This window comes from Pelophylax lessonae (genome assembly GCF_965119305.1).
Source record: "Pelophylax lessonae genome assembly, chromosome: 11".
Taxonomy (NCBI): Eukaryota; Metazoa; Chordata; class Amphibia; order Anura; family Ranidae; genus Pelophylax; species Pelophylax lessonae.
Genome location: NC_138778.1, coordinates 45,832,056 through 45,850,127, shown reverse-complemented (window position 1 = coordinate 45,850,127; position 18,072 = coordinate 45,832,056). Strand labels below are relative to the sequence as shown.

General features: G+C 41.7%; 1 protein-coding gene across 1 annotated transcript in view; it reads left to right on the top strand.

The window, feature by feature from the left end:
- The window catches only part of LOC309566138 (agouti-signaling protein-like), a 109,509-nt gene extending 93,098 nt beyond the window's left edge, over positions 1-16,411 (top strand). The window contains exons 3-4 of the mRNA XM_082271198.1: positions 2,561-2,622; positions 15,990-16,411. Coding sequence (XP_082127324.1) covers positions 2,561-2,622; positions 15,990-16,160 — 233 coding nt within the window. The 3' untranslated portion in view covers positions 16,161-16,411. The remainder of the gene's footprint in view (positions 1-2,560; positions 2,623-15,989) is intronic.
- Positions 16,412-18,072: the final 1,661 nt, after the last annotated feature.

Genomic DNA, 18,072 nt, shown 5'->3' with positions numbered 1-18,072 from the left:
AAAGAGTGGCTCAAGAAGAAGCACATTAAGGTCTGTAAAAAAAGAGTTGACCGAAGTCCCTCCTGAGATGTGTGCAAACCTGGTAACCAAAAACAAGAAGCGTCTTACCTTTGTGCTTACCAACAAGGGTTTCTCCACCAAGTACTAAGTCATGTTTTGCTTGGGGATCAAAGACTTATTTTACTCACTGAACTGCAACTCAATTTATAACATTTGTATCATGTGTTTCTTCTAGATTTTTGGTTGATATTCTGTCTCTATCATTTAAAATACACCTATGATACAAATTATAGACCCTTCATTTCTTTGTAAGTGGGCAAACTGTGCAGGGGATCAAATCATTATTTTCCCCACTGTGTATATATATATATATATATATAGATATATATCTATATCTATATATAGATATATACACATAAATAGAACTGGTACAATATTCTTTAGTTATCAGTTGAGGACAACAGCCTTCACATATAAAATACTGGGTCATGTACCTTGTAAGCTCACCACCATCTGTATCCAGTTTTCTATTCTAATCATAAAAGAAGTCTTTAGCTAACTCTAGTATGGAGCCCAGTATGTACTTTATGTGTTCACAGTGGGTTCCAAGCACCATTACACTGCATTTTTAACTGAACTAGGCAAATAGCATTCTAGAAGGAGCCAAGCCATTTGGAGAGACGTCGTAGGAGAGCAATTTTGCTGTGGAGCTGTCTGAGCAGTAACTTTTCCACAGTGATTTATTATTTTATCTCACAAGTCACATGTAGCTTATCCTCAGAAAGCCTCATCACTCACAATTCCCATGTGCTGTGGAAACAAGATCTTAAATAACTCCTCACTATTAATCTCCACACCACCAGAAGAAACCCTGTGGGGGGGGGGGGGGGGGGTATGGGGAAGCCTTATTCAGATCTTCAAATATATTTTATAAAACCAAAGCACAGATAATAAAATATTCTCCGGGGGAAATGAAAAATGTACACCCCTGAAGGAGCCACTGGTTAAAAATTAAGTTTTATGTTTTCTGCCACGATCTGTCACAGGCCTCAGCCCTTCTGACTCACCAGGTTAATAGAGAAAACGGGCTAGCAACACAAAGAATTTCTATAACACTCAGTACTAAGGCTGTCCTAAGTGAAGCACCAAGGCTATGGGTAAAATTAAACGTGTATATCACTATTTGGAAAGGTGGTTGATAAGGCAAATATAAACCAACAACTATTATGGTTACACAAACCAGCACACTGAGAAGTTAACAAAAGAGGGAGAGGGTAAGGCATAAATGGTGTAATGGTCCCAAATCAGCATAAACAGTAGCAGTGCCACCCATAGTACCCAACAGCCAGTGAACAGATCTTATTTAATAACACTGAAGCTATATGCTTGGTATTGTTGGGGCCATTAGATGACTGTTGGTGCACTAGAGGTAGTCTTTTATTCTGCAGGCAGTGATAGATGCAGCTTAAACAAGACAAGGCAGAACATTTGTTAGCCAAGAGGTGCACGGCAAAGCTGTAGTATAACTGCACCCTGAGATTGCAATAATGTGATGTAAACTCAAGTGGCTGGAACATCAATTGGCGGTAACTGAAAATAAGGGAAATGCTAACGGTATCCTGCCCTCAGTGGTCTGTGTACCACTGTCTGTGTGTGATACAGAAGGACCGGCAGTCAGCTCACCAACTCCTCGTTGAGACTGTAAAATCTCATGGTGGAATTGGTGCCCTCTTGAGCTGGTTACAATATGGCAGTCACTTGACTGACAGTTCAGCTGGTCTGCAAGATGAGCTGGTCTATTGGCGACTATCAGTTCAGCTGGTCTGGCAGATGCACTGGTATCTCGGCAGCAGCCTCACTCTGCAAAAACTGAACAAGTAGCAATGCTCCTCCATTTTTAGGCCTACTCCCAGGCTCTCTCGAATGGCTCGCTCAAACAGGTCTGGAATGCTCGGATCCCACGGTGCCAAAAGCACTGGCTTTTCAAGTAAAAAGAATAAAAAGTCCTCCAGGCTCCTTCTGCCACATGCAGGCCATTGGGATTTATAGTTTAGTAAGACATGCGTTTATTAAATGGCCGCCTTGAACTAAATCTCCCAGGATTTCAGGCATTCTGCATTACAGTCTATAGGCTTGAGGTAACTTGACTGTCCCCCTGCTGGCCAGAGAAGAATGATGCAGCAGCATTAACTACTCAGCAGACAAGGCAGAAAGACAAATGCATTTCAGAACAAAATCTTTGTCTGTAGTCCAGTATCTGGCCACACACACAATGTAAAATAATTTATTAAGAAAACACACTTTAAGGCAAAGTAATATAGAGATACGTTCAGCCTCAGTGGACTCCATTAGCGAGCGGGTCTCAGAAGAACAGTCTGTGGGTCTTTTAGATTTTTTTTTGGCCAATATACTACTGTCCTAATGAAATCCATAGTAGATTTAGGAGTGTTTGCCAGATGTGTGCTCATATACACATGTACAATGTGAGCATGCAGGGCTATGTAAAAAAATAAGGTACTTCTATGGCCAACTTGATAGTTATCTCTTTCTTATCTTACAGATTTAACAAAGACATCTCGAAGAGTGAGCAGGGTGGATGCAGAAAGAAATAAACTGGCCAAGGTAATTTTTTGCCACGTCCAGAAGTTCCATAAAATTACTCTCTTTCTTAATAAATTCCTATAACTGACTAAATTAATAGTTTTAAATGCAATCTGTCCCATATTCCTCCATAATATAACATGACCAGAGCCGAAAAAATGGAGAGCAAATGGCTATGATGCTGCATCATTCTGTAGATTTAGTCTAGACACCTTTCCAGGTGTGCATTCAGGTCACACAAGTTGTGCCATGTGATCTTAAAGTGAATCTGTGCTTTGCCCACACAACAGATAGCCCTCTCCTCGGCTATGTACTGTATATTTTTTTAAGGGAAAGGCAATATGTTTTTATTTGTACCTTACTTTTGCTCTCCCACCACTGTGTTGAGCCCTTAGGAGTGAAGGTTTTATGTAAGCTACCGTACTTCAGAGTCATAGCTTACTCAGGGCTAAGGACACTCCACTTGCTGATTTGCCCTGAACTGTCACATGTTGCTGTGAGTTACTGTTAATCACGTGTTCCTGCATACCCAAAAGTATTAGGTATTTCCTTTGCCTCTTGACACTGAAAAAGGGGCAAAGGGGAAGTTCTGTTATATCTGCTATTGAGATTCTCAGAAGATATTTTTTATTTTATGTATTTATTACAGGTACTTATATAGTGCCATCAATTTATGCAGTGCTTATACATGTAGTATATTGTACATTAATATCGGTTCCTGCCCTCAGGGAACTAACAATCTAAGGTCCCTAACTCACATTCATACATACACATACTAGGGCCAATTTACACAGGAGCCAATTAACCTATCAGCATGTTTTTGGAGTGTGGGAGGAAATCAGAGTACCCGGAGGAAGCGCACACAGGCATAGGAAGAACATGCAAACTGCAGGCAGGTAGTGCCATGCAGTGCCGGGACAAGGTCATTCGGTGCCCAGGGCAAATATGGCAAACTGCGCCCCCCCCCCCCAGGTGTAAAGAAAGATTCATTGTATTTCAAAACAAGAAAATACTTAAAACAGCAGCCAATTTACGCAATAATAATCCACAGCATTCGCATCAGTTTCTGCAACAATGATCCCCAGCAATGGTGCTAGCTTATTTAATAACCCCCAGCATTGATGGCAGTGTCTGTGATCCCCATGTGAACTGGCTGGAGTGGTTAACTCTCTGGGAGGTTAATTAACCACTTGAGCTCTAGAAGATTTTACCCCCATCATGCAACATTGTACCCAAACAAAATGTATGTAATTTTTTTTACACAAAAAAAGAAGCTTTCTTTTGGGGGTATTTGCACACCACTAGTTATTATGTGAATAAAAAAAGAAAAAACTAATTTGAGAAAAAAAAAATATTTTTTACTTTCTGCTATAAAACATCCAATAAAAAAAATAAAAAAATTCTTCCAAAGCTTAGACCAAAATGAAATCTGCTGTCTTTAGTAAAAAAAAAAATAAGTGTATATTAATGTTTGTGTGAAAGCTAAAATGCCTACAAACGAGATATATAATGGAATTTTTTATTTTTTTATATACACTAGAAACGGTGGTGATCAGCAACTTAGGGTCCTTACACACGGTCCGCATCCGCCGACGGAATCCGTTCTGCTCAGCAGGGATCGATCCGCAGATCCCCGCTGAGCAGGTGGATGATAGCTCCGTCTCTGCCTGTCCGTTCTCATCCGATCCGCTGGTCGGATGGAAAATAGGGTTTCCATCTGTCCAGATTTCACAGACAGGATCGGAAGCGGATAGCAGCGGGTGTCAGCGGACATGTCTCCCCTGACATCCGCTCCCCCATTGAGATGCATGGAGCATCCGATCCGGTCCGCCTGAAAAACTGACAGTCGGATCTGATTGGATCGTTCATGTGAAAGGGGCCTAATAGTGGGACTGTGATCGTGACACTGACACTTTGTGGGAACTGACTAACTGCCACATCACCAGTGACACTAATACAGTGATCAGTGATAATATTATACACTGTCACTGTACTAATGACACCGGCTAAGAAGGGGTTAACATCTAGGGGCAATCAAGGGTTAATTGTGTGCCTAACTATGTGTAATGTGTGCTGCTTTTTACTACAGATCGATTTCTTTATTTTCTCTGCTTTGCAGGGAAAATAAAAAAAAAAAGTGATCATTCCCTCTGTAAAGAGCCCTGTATTGATTGTCAACACAGAGCTCTGGGCTGTGATTTGACACAGCCGATCAGCAGGTCTCAGCCTTGAATCATTGGCTGGGATCTGCTGACAGTCTCTTGCTGTGTCAAATCACATGGGAGTAGGTGGGTGGGAGCATGCGCCAGAAACCCTGAAACAAGGCAGGAACGTACACCTGTAGCTGCTACCCCATCACAGTACATATACTGCGACGGGTCAGCAAGTGGTTAATTGCCAATGATATTTGTAATATGCAGCATGAGGGGGTAATGTACTGCCACTGGTCACTGATGCATTAGTGACCGACCAGTGGCTGTTAATTAACCCCTATGTGCTGCATTAGTGGCACCAATGTTAATGTTAACACTGACATTGGTGCCACTAATGCAGCACATAGGGGTTAATTAACAGTCATTGGTCAGTCACTAATGCATCAGTGACCAGTGGCAGTACATTACCCCCTCATGCTGCATATTACAAATATCATTAACAATGAACCTCCCCACAACCTCAGCCTCTCTCCTCCTCCCCCCCAATCCAAAGAGGTATTGCTTACTTATTCCATACAAACTCGGTTCCTGTGCTCCTCTGGCAGCCCTGGTAGCACACTCTGCTCCTCTGACTGAATCCTCTCTCATCCCGCCGGCGCCGGCTTCTCAGTGACGTCACGCCAAGCCGGGGGAGTGTCTTTGCTGACAGGGAAGGGCTCGGGCTCTGCTCTCTCTTCTAGGCTTGTGCCGAGTGCAGGAGCGCACTCGACACATCGTTGCAGCTAATGTAGCGGATGGTGTGTACTGTACAGTCATACACACAGTGTATTCTGCGGGCACTTCACCTGCGCCCCCCCTCCTCTAGTAAATGGTGCCACCCAGGGCACCCGACCCTTCCGCCCACCCCTTGTACCGGCCCTGGCGCCATGGCTGGGATTCACACCAATGACCCTGGAGCTGCTAGGTGGAAATACTAACTACTAAGCCACATATATATTTGACTCATTTTGTGGGATGATTAACTGAAATTGGAGAGAGCAAAGTCAGCTTCTAACTTCAGCATTTTCAATTTAACTTTGACAAAAAAACCTGAAAGCTGAATGGATTCTCTGCAAATTTTGCACTATCCAGTTTTAGTAAATGAAATCGCAGTTTGAGGCTTGGTTCACATTGGTGCGATGCGGGAACCCTACGAATCCACTGCAGGTTCCTACATCGCACCCGACTCGCAGGCAGTCCACACTGCCATATGCAAACCGCTGGGAGTGTCAATACAAAGTTATTGACACCCCCAGATTAGTTCGCATATCGCAGTGCGAACTGTCAATTTGGACAGGAATCGGAACGCATGGATGTGAACACTCATGCGATCCGATTCTGGTACAGACCAAAAAATGGTCCTGCACGACTTTGGTCTGAATGCAATGCGAATTCAGCCATACAATCTGTATGGCTGAATTCGAATAGCACAGACATCACATATGATTTTTAAAGGCTACCCCCCCTTCAGTCCATCACGAACACTGCTGCAGGCTCATCCACCTTACAATCTGCTCTGTATCTGCTACCCCCTTTGCCAAACCCTCCATTGGCTGCAACTCAACCTACAAATTGAAGTCAAGTTACTAACTATAACTTTCAAAGCTATCCATAACTTGGCACCCAGCTACATCACTAACCTAGTCTCAAAATACCAACCAAATCGTTCTCTTTGTTCCTCCCAAGACCTCCTGATCTCTAGCTCCATTGTCACCTCTTCCCATGCTCACCTCCAGGACTTCTCCCAAACCTTTCCCATCCTCTGGAATGCTGTACCCCAATCTGTCCGACTATCTCTTCAGATAAACCTGGCAACCACCTAACAACTGTACTTTTTTTTTTTTTTATCAGCCTATCTCCCACAGTTATTACCTCTTGTGTCTCTTGACCCTCCCTCTTAGATTGTAAGCTCTAACGAGCAGGGCCCTCTGATTCCTACTGTATTAAAGTGTATTCTATTTGTACTGTCTACCCTCAAGTTGTAAAGTGCTGCATAAACTGTCGGCGTTATATAAATCGTATATAATAATAATAGTGTGAACCGGCACTTAGTAAGCAGTTCACTGACCATCCAAATTTGCAGGGTGTTCACCTTGACAAACACCCTGCAATGTAATGAGCACTGCACAGTGCATTCTGCGCACTGATTGGACAAAGCTTTGCCCAATCAAGGCGCAGTGTAAGCTGATTGTTAAGGAGTGGGGCCAGGAAGCTGGCCGTGGCATCCTAAAAAGCGATGAGTCATGAGGTGTCAATGGATTTCCCGCTGACAGCTGAACAATAGAAAAAAAAGCGCTGGTAAAAAAAATAAAGAAAACAAATAATTAAAATTGCTTTGTGCACTGGTCCAAATCCTTTGGTGGAGGTGGGATTATAATGTGGAATAGTTTTTCAGGGGTTGGGCTTGGCCCCTTAGTTCCAGTGAAGGGAAGAACTCTTAAGGCGTCAGCATACCAAGACATTTTGGACAATTTCATGCTCCCAACTTTGTGGGAACAGTTTGGGGATGGCCCTTCCTGTTCCAACATGACTGCGCACCAGTGAACAAAGCAAGGCCCATAAAGACATGGATGAGCGTGTTTGGGGTGGAGGAATTTGTCCTGATCTCAACCCGATATAATACCTTAGGGATGAATTAAAGCCAGGTCTTCTTGTTCAACATCAGTGCCTCACAAATGCTCTTCTGGACGAATGGTCAAATATTCCCATAGACACACTCCTAAACCTTGTGGACAGTCATACCAGAAGAGTCAAAGCTGTTTTAGCTGCAAAGGGTGGACCAACTCAATATTGAACCCTACAGACTAAGACAGGGATGCCATTAAAGTTCATGTGTGTGTAAAGGTAGCTGTACCAATACTTTTGGTAATATAGTGTATCTAATACAGGGGTCTCCAAACTTCTAAACAAAGGGCCAGTTTACTGTATTTCAGAGTTTAAGGGGGCCAGACTGTGACCACCGGAAGTAGAAAATGTCCCTGTATCAGTGGGAGTAAACAATGCCCCATCTTTGGTGTTAGAAAGAGGAATTGTGCCCCGACATTGGTGTTACTAAGTGGGAAAAATCATGCCCCATTGTTGGTGTCTCTGGCAGGAACTGTGACCCATCATTGGTGTCAGTAGGAGGAATTCTGCCCCATCATTGGTGTCAGTAGGGGGAAATTATGCCACATTGTTGGTGTCAGAGGATGAAATATTAATAGAAAAACTAGGGGGTAATTTCTGCGGTAAGAAATGATAATAATGAAAAAAATTTGATAATGTGTAAAAAGCAGCTAGCACGTGATCCACAGACAGTGATCAAAGAATAACAATAATAAAAAGTGCAGCGCTAAATGTAAATGATAATAAATACAATGAAAAGGAATTCATTCAGAAAAAATGTGTAAAGACATGGAAAAATAAGTAGTGACCCAAAAAAGTCCAATATAAAGCAAATCCAGAAAAGTAAATGTGAACCCACAGAAAAGTCCAATGTAAAACAAATCCAGGGAAATGGATGTGATAATGATCCTTTCTTCCTGTGACACCCGGGAAATGTGCAAAGTGGGGACACCACGGTGTACTAGTAAGAGAAGCAGCTTACCAGAAAGCGATGGCTACTCAAATGAATGAGACAGCCTCGCCAGACAAAGCATAAATCTCAGGACCTCCAAAAGACCATAGATAGCGCCATAGAATGATAAGGTTCCTCAATGCAGCTCCATATTGATCAGATGGGAGCAGGGCCAGAGTGGGACTGATTTTCAGTCCTGGAGTTTCATGCCTTAGACCGGCCCACTTTAGATCACGACTGACTATATTAAAATAATGTAATTAAAACCTCAGAATATAAGTTTGCAATGGCGCACTGTTCTCTACAGCCTTGTAATTCATTGTATTTTTCAAAAAATATAATTTTACAATTCAGTGCAAATACAGTAGTAGCCTTCTCTGCCATGGATTCCCCCAGATCCTCCCCCCCCCCCCCCCCCCTAGTATGTATGATGCATGCATATTCTTAGCCCCCAAGTGCATAACTTTACATTTATCAACATTAAACCTCATTTGCCACATAGTTTTTTTTAAATGTACGAAAATATCGGCCAATATCGGCCAAAACCGATATTCAATGGCCAAAATATCGGTATCGGCAATAAAAACTTTATCGGTCGATCACTAATTCATAGTGCTGCCAAAGCAGCCTATTCCATGTTTTAGCTTAGTATTAAAAATGAGATTAAACATTGCAGTGATATAAAGTGGGGAACTTTTGTAATCTGTTCTCCGGCTATAGCTCAAATAAAACCTCTACTCTGTACAAATTTCTAGAGAAATATACAGACATGCAACGATGTAGAATCCACAGATCACATTCAGTTTGGTGAATGGTGACGGTTACATTCGGTCATGTATGGTCTATGCGCATTTGTTCAAGGACCTCAAAAGCACCTAAGCAGCGTCCATTGGAGGCTTTTTTCCAATTTTGCTTAAGTAAACTACCAAACCCTGCAACTGTGCTATAGTCAGAAATTAATTTACTTCACCTTAATCTGAATTTTATGTATTTCTAAGAATTATGCAAGAATCTAAGATTCATGCAAGCTCTTGTTCCTGTACTGTGCAGTTGTCTCAGGAACACCAAAATGAATGATGGCAACAAGAGGACCTTGCAACTCAGGGGCAATATCTCCTTATTCAATGCCATCCTTCAGCTCACCCTCCAAAAAAAAATATCCCCTAAATACCTGTAGGGAAAAAAAAAATTAGCCAATTTACCTTTCCCCCAGCTTCCTCCAGAGGTAGCTAATCAAGGAGGACATCATCTCCTCCTATTGAGATCCTGGGGAATATTGAGTAATGCAAAGCTCATGGGAAGACAATCCTACACTGTGGCATGGCAGTGATTTTTAGCAGGAAGAAGAGCAGAGCCAGAGCGAGGACAACATGAGCAATCCACTTACCTGCAGCGATGAGGAGGTGGGTGGAGCTACTTTCTTGGCGCGGAGGAGGAGGAATTTAAACCCTCTTCCGCTATGAATGCTGGGCCTCTGCCTGTGTGTGCCTGATGTCACTGATTGCTAGGCGCCAGGTGGATAGCAACCAGTTCAGGAATCACACAGTGTGCGTTTAATTTTCACTTTTGAGACACCATGTGGTTTGGTGCATGTGATAACAGATGTTTGGGGTGCCATTACCAATAAATGGCACTGTCGCACGTCTACTAATGGACGATTTGTTTCTGTGTGTGTGTCAGGAAAGCCACAATCTTGTGACTGACATTCAAAGGTGTGAACTTTGCCTTATAGTGGGGTCACACCGGTGCGCTGGGGTTTGATCACAGTGTGATTGTATGTGCGTTTTACCTGGATTTTAGGTGCACTTCTATTGAATTCCAGTACACAGTGCGTTTTCTGAAACTGCATCAAAGATGCAACATGCAGGACTTTGATGTACTTTCAGGAAAACGCACTTTGTAATAGAAATTCAATAGAAGTGCACCTAAATCCAGGTAAAACGCACATACAATCACACTGTGATCAAACCCCAGTGCACAGGTTATTAGGTATAGGGGGGGAGGGGGGATAGGTATAGGGGGGATAGGGATAGGGGGGGATAGGGATGGGGGGGCAGGTCTGGGTAATAAGAACATGTGTTAATGAAGAGCAGAGTGAAGGACTGTAGAGAAAGTGCTAATGCTGCATTTTAGGACAGGACAGTGTCAGATAAATGGCTGCTTGGATAGCCCAGAGTTGGGACCAGAGGCTACAGGACATGCAGTGCAGATTTATGGAGTGGACAGCTGAAAGAAGAAGGTGAAGGGTTAATGTGAACAGGACAGGAGAGAGGAGCAGAAGACCCAGTGCTGACTTACTATTGTGCAGGGAAGGTAAAGAGACCACATGCAGCGGACAAAGTGAAAGTGACCAACGAGGAAGATTCAAGTGACCTGGCCAAAGAACAAGCTGACAGGGGGAGGGGAGCTTGTAAAGAGTAGAGTGATAAACAGTTGAAGGAGAGATAAGGCAGAGGTGAAGTGGATGGAACGGACAAGTCCGAGGATCATACATTGTACAGTGACAGGAGGGAGAATGATATTCACCCCTGTCAGGCAGGAGAAGGCAGAAGCTCCCAGTGCGTCCCCCCTTCATCACAGATATGGACACGTCCAGGGCAGATGATACTTGTAACTTTCGGCAGTACATCGGCCCTGCCTGCACCCCTAATGGACCAGCCCACCGGGAATTCTCCAGATGCTCCCGATTAGCCAATCCGGGCCTGGATGGGAGTATGAAAAAAAAGCAGCACACAGGACCATAGCGTAATTCCGTATAAAACAACGGTAAGGTTTATTTAAAAAGAACTACTCACATGGATGCAAGACAAACAGGCACGGATAAAGAAATGGCTAGGGATTCGATTGCGGCGTCCCGCATGTATCCTAGTCAGCACATACAAAAATAGCCGGCTCATAGAAGGGGCGTGTGGACGTTGCGTCTGGAGTCGCCAATGTTTCGTCATCAAAAGACGTCGTCTGGGCGTGACTGAAATGAAATATTACCCCAAGGGCCAGATAAAGGCCAGCAAAGGGCTACATCTGGCCCCCGGGCCGCAGTTTGGAGACCATGGTTCTAATATGTAAATCTAATTGTTTTTATGGTGGAAAGACAAAACGTACTCTATGCTTAAAGTACACATTTCAGGTCATATTTCTGTCATTAGTTCAGATGTGGTTCCCTGTTACTAGACATATTTTGAAAAATCACAATGGTATTAAAACAGATGTGAGATTTTTGGCCCTGTAACAAATACATACAAGCGTAGAGGAGGTGATTTTGACAAAAACTTTCTACAAAGAGAAAATCATTGGATTTATTGGCTTAGAGCTATGAGGTTTCATGGTTTGTACGATGCCAAAACAGTTGTATGTTTTTTTCGGATAAAATCATTTATTCATGGACATTTTTGAATAAATATTGAATAATTTAAGAATATTTTTTTTTCATTTTCCTTTTCTGTGTATCTTTGCTTTAATCCTCTAACTCAAAGGTGTAAAACTCAATTTATTCGCGGGTCGCATCAGAATTATGATTGTCCTCAAAAGGGCCAGTTGTATCTGTAAGACTGGAAATCCAGAGCATCCTCTACCCTTACATAAGATGTCAAGAGCCTCCCCACCATCAAAAGATGAGTCCCCCACCCTCCCATACATCACCCCTTATCTTATGCTGCTGCTGGAAAGAAGCTGTAGACATTGCTGGAAAGCAAAAAGTTCAGGGTCTAGAGGAGGAGCAGAGCAGGGCTGGAGCTCTCCTGCAGCTGCAGGAGAGGTGCGAGGGCCACATGAAATGGCCTGGAGGGCCAGATTCGGCCCCTGGGCCTTGTGTTTGACACACATGCTCTAACTCATTCGATCCATAAACAAAATATAGATAGAGTAAATGTTGAGAGTGCTATGTGCATATTAAAGTACAGGCTGGGAGATAATATTTTGCGATTTTGAAGTGCTTTTTGTGATTTTCTTTTTGTTTAAAGTGTAACTCCACTTTCATGAAAAAAAAAAACTAGCAAACAAAAAAAAGAATAATATAGCATATACAATTGCAACACAAATCATTTTGTAATTGAATGTTATTAAAAATTACCTTTCATTTCAATCTGCAGCTCTGTCATTTTCTGTTAAGTGCAATGCAATATGGTTACCTGGAGGTTTTCTGTACACAGAATGTATACTGACCACACCCCAGAAACATCATTTGCTGCTTGTGTGATTGGCACACTGATTTTCCTAGAAGTCTACACTAAGATACAAGTCAGATTTTTGTCATCCCCTGCAACACAAATTTCATTTTTTGTTAGATACTGCCAATAGGAAATAAGGTCTAAATGGATGCAGACCTTGCAAATTTCCTCATTAGAACCCTGATACTGCAGCAGCTGGTTGATCATTATGAAACCACTCCCATTAGGCTCACTCACTCACAGGGGCACAGAGAAACAAACAGTAATTGCTTCAGAATAATAAAGGGTAGGAATCTGCAACAAAGTTTGTTAAAATCCCTGCAATGTACAGAGATCACTCAGAGGTGAATGTTTTTTTCTCAACAAAAGTGAAGTTATGCTTTAAAGTTAACTTTGTTTGGAAAAACTGTCCCTTGTTCCTGGATGGCGTGTTTGTATACCAGCTTGGTGTGCACTTTGACATTGATTATACATTCTGGGAGTGGATGTCGTGGCTTCATGCTGGTTGGCACTAGGAATGAGCTTGTGGCCATGTTCAACCCAAACTTTATAAACTTCCCATTGCAGCACTAACCAGATTTGATCTATATATATTTTTACATTGATCTATTGAGTTAGAAGATTAAAACAAAAATACAAAAAAATGTATGAGTATGTTAAAAAAACAGACTGGTATATAATTGAAGGGACATAACTTTTTGTAATTTTTAAGTAGTTTTTGTGATTTTCTTTACCACAGAACTGGTAAACTGAAGAGACAATTTGCCCCCCCCCCCCCCCCATAAAAAACAAAACAAAAAAACTTATGGCTGCCGCAGTCAAAATATGGAGAATATATATTTTATAGAGGCTGTATGGACTTTATTGGTACTTGCATGGACAACAACACATGCATAGTTTAAATTGATTCTTTTATTACAGCAATTTGATAAAATATACACCATATGTACCCATTCAAAGGAACTAAAATTGCTCTAAATTTAAAGGATAATTACATAGTGATACCAAAAGGCTGGTACCCTTTTACATAGGGTTTATCCATATCTTCTCCCATGTCTGGGTTTTCAGGAGGTATGCTGTTGCTGAAGTTTATGGGAACACATTTCTGTTGGATTAAAACTCTGACCTTTGTGGACACTTATCATGTTTTATACAGGTATATATTTCAAACTTAGGGGTTGCCTGCACCTCCACCAACTTTAGACTATATTTCTGCCACTAGTGATCCCTTGTGGTGGATTGTGTCACTACACTGGTCTGTATTTAAGGTGAGCTGTAAATCTCTTCCTCATGGCTCCATTTAGTAATGTATATGTGTAGCCTTTTTGCCCTAGCGTATTGGCCCTTATATGCATAGACCAACCTGCACTATCAATATGGTTATGCCCTAAAACTAGGAAATATGAGCCACCTCTGAGGACCATTTAATGAGAGTTACCCCTAATGTCTGGACCATTTCAGTGAGAGTTACCCCTAATCTGTAATCGTAATATTGTAACTTAATACAAACTTATAGTCTTGGTCTCTTGGCTATCTTTTTTGGTTTTCTTATATAACGCTTTTTGGACGCCATAATCATTCTCAGTTTTCCAGGCACAAAGAACTGGAAAAGCACAGGCAGGGCACTGGAAAAGTCCCCAGGTGAAATCCTGTGGTGAAATGACATGATACAGTGCAATTTGTTAGGATCCCAACTTTGTATCATGTAATTTAGTGTATTTACATTTTTGAATTTGCCACCGGTTCCACCCCCCTGCGTCACAACGCTCGCAGGGAAGGGAACCGGAAGACAGGTGCTGGCATCTGCTGAGCACAGAGCGGGGAGACAGTGTGAGGACGACATGGAGGACTGTGGGAGGATGGCTGGAGGACGGCGGGGGATCGCAGGGAAGATGAGTGTGATTCTGGGGTAATCCTGAGTGTGGCCTGGGGGTTACCGCTTTTGGTACTGAAAATTAACCCCGAGCCACCCTCGGGGATACCGCCAAGGAGGTTAAGTTTTGACAAAAAAATAACTGGAAGCTAATTGGTTTCTATGCAGAGTTGCACCATATTTTACACTCTCCAGTCTTAGTAAATATACCCCACTGTGACTTGGAACACGTAACCTATAAAGAGCAATCACTCTTTATAAGTGATTATAAATATGCTTTCAAGAGTTTGCTATTTATTGAATATTTGAAGGAATTTTGAAAATGATAACAGATGCAGACATAGAATGTGTCAAATTAAATCAACAGATAGAGGAGGACTGGTGTTCATTTATTTTTGTTTATGAAGACCTTTAGAAATCTAGATTGCACAATATCTGGAATCTTACAGACAAATTATTTTCTGACTGCAGGATGCTTACATGTAATTGTAACCCATGATGTGAAGATTGATGGATATAATAATAATGCTTTGTGTGTAACAGCAGCACCCTGCTGAACTTTTTATGGGGTTGGTATTTTTGTTGCTTTCGTGTTTTTGTTTTTTTCAGAATTTTTGATCTTTTAACCACTTGCCACCCAGGCCAATTCTGACAATTCTCCACTACATGTAAAAATCATCATTTTTGCTAGAAAATTACTCAGAACCCCCAAACATTATATATATATATATATATATATATATATATATTAGCAGAAACCCTAGGAACTAAAATGGTAGTCATTGCAAATTTTTATGTCGCAAAAATACTGTTTTATGAATTAAAAAAAAAAAACACTAAAATTAGCCCGTTTTCGTTTTGCATATTGTGAAAGATGATTTTATGCTGAGTAAATGATACCTAACATGTCACGCTTTAAAATTGCGCACACTCGTGAAATGGGGCTGAACTTTGGTACTTACAAATCTCCATAGACAACGATTTAAACATTTTTACAGGCTACCCATTTAGAGTTACAGAGAATGGCTTGGACTAGAATAATTTCTCTCACTCTAACGTTCGTGGCAACACCTCACTTGTGTGGTTTGAACGCCGTTTACATATGCGGGCATGACGTACGTATGCAGGCGTGACGTACATATGCATTCGCTTTTGCGTGCAAGCATGTGGGAAAAAGGGGGTGATTTCATTTTTTTCTTCTTTTATTGTTTATTTTACTTTTATTTTTATATTTTGACACTTCACATTTACATTTTTTTTTTTATCACTTTTATTCCCATTACAAGGAATGTAAACATCCCTCTATTTTTCTGGTGACCAGTGTCTCTGGGACAGAAAGCAAGGAGCAATCCAAACTTTTTTAGTTGTTAGGAGATTTCTCCTAATTTTGGAGGGATTTCTTTTCAGTTTGCATTCTGTTTTTGGGTTGGGGAATGAAGAAAAATCTCCCCAACGTAACAGACAGCAAAAAAAAAAAAAAAAAAAAAAAAGACAGGTTTTAGACAGTTCCTGCTCTATCTAAAATGAAATAAAGTTTACCTATAGCTATACTTTATTGGTTAGAATCTGTTTTAATGTTATACATATTATTTGCCTTTCAGCGGAAAGCCATTCCTAAAAAGAAAATACGTCCACCCCCACCGCCAAATTGTGTACCGCTTCAGTCCAGCTGCAAACCCCCGGCACCGCCTTGTTGTGAGCCCTGTGCAATCTGTTACTGCCACCTCTTCCAAACGGTCTGCTACTACAAGATGGGCTACCCGCACTGCTGATAGGACATCATGTGCCCTTGCATTCATTGGAACACTATGAACAGTTCTTCTTGGTAAAACGGATACCCAGCAATATCTCTGTACAAACTCTATCACAACAGTTACAGCTTATGTCACACTTATTTCAGTATTTATTATCAGAACAGCCAGAAACCACCACAAAGTTTTTTAGGCTTTATTCTTGGCAGTAGGTGACCCAGTTCAATAAATTTGGGCAGCCATAGTGATGCCCAGGCCTAAACAAATAAGTACACTTTATTACTAGAAGTATTGGGACGCCTGCCTTTACACATACATGAACTTTAATGGCATCCCAGTCTTAGTCTGTAGGGTTCAATATTGAGTTGGCCCACCCTTTGCAGCTATAACTACTTCAACTTTCCTGAGAAGGCTGTCCATAAGGTTTAGGAGTGTGTCTATGGAAATTTTGACCATTCTTCCAGAAGAGCAGTGTGAGGTCAGGCATTGATGTTTGAGATAAGACCTGGCTCGTAATCTCTGCCCTAATTCATCCCAAAGGTGTTCTATTGAGTTGAGTTCAGGACTGTGCAGGCCAGTCAAGTTCCTCCAACCCAAACTCGCTCATCCATGTCTTTAATGACCTTGCTTTGTGCACTGGTGTGCAGTAATGTTAGAACAGGAAGGGGCCATCCCCAAACTGTTCCCACAAAGTTGGGAGCATGAAATGGTCAAAAATGTCTTGGTATCCCGATGCCTTAAGAGTTCCCTTCACTGAAACTAAGGGGCCAAGCCCAACCCCTGAAAAACAACCCCACATCATAATTCCCCTTCCACCAAATGATGTGGACCAGTGCACAAAGTAAGCTCCATAAAGACATGGATGAGCGAGTTTGGGGGAGAGGAACTTGACTGGCCTGCACAGAGTTCTGACCTAAACCCAATAGAACACCTTTGGGATGAATTAGAGCAGAGACTGAGAGCCAGGCCTTCTCTCCAACATAAGTGCCTGACCTCACAAATGTGCTTCTGGAAGAATGGTCAAACATTCCCATAGACACACTCCTAAACCTTGTGGACAGCCTTCTTAGAAGAGTTGAAGCTGTTATAGCTGCAAAGGGTGGACCAACTCAATATTGAACCCTACGGACTAAGACTGGGGTGCAATTAAAGTTCATGTGCATGTAAAGGTAGGCGTCCCAATACTTTTGGTAATATAGTGTATGTTTTACAGCCAACCTAAAGGCTATCATATACAAGTGATTGTTTGAGAACAACATGCATCAATGCCGTTTCTAAATTACTTCCCATTCAGTTAGATATCCATTTGAGCGGGTTATAGTCTGAGAGACAGCGAAAATCCCTTTTTTTTCTTACCCAATAATCTGCTTTCTTCAAACCTTTTTGTTTTCAGATTGATTGTGCCATTTTTAGGTTGGCAGGTCATTTTCGCATTGGCTCCTGCAAAGATGTAAGGAAAATTAGTTCCACGCATGCATTCCTACTGTGAAAACAATAGCCTTTCTGACAACATTTTCCAACTTGGAGAACAATCTTTCTTCTGGAAAAAGTTCCCCATAGGTTATCTAAAACAGTGAAAGGCACCAACAGATGATAGGAGTCCACTGGCCATGTCTATGGGAACCTTAAGGCTAGCATTCATTTATGTGTTAGCTATTATATAGCAGCTTGCTGAGCAGAGCTTATAATTAGTGGAACTCATACAATAACCATCACAGGGATGGTGGTTGCCTGCTTTCTATGCATGGCAAACTAATTCTGGCACTGATATATACTGCTTTATGTAAATTATGCCAGCTGTGATATCAGCATATATTCAGATGATGTAAACTATGTTGTATTCTATGCTATGTACAAGAAAAGCCCCAATGGTAATCTAAAGCAATTGAAAGTCAAGCTCATATTTTCAGCCACACCATTGCTGTTGGTCTTC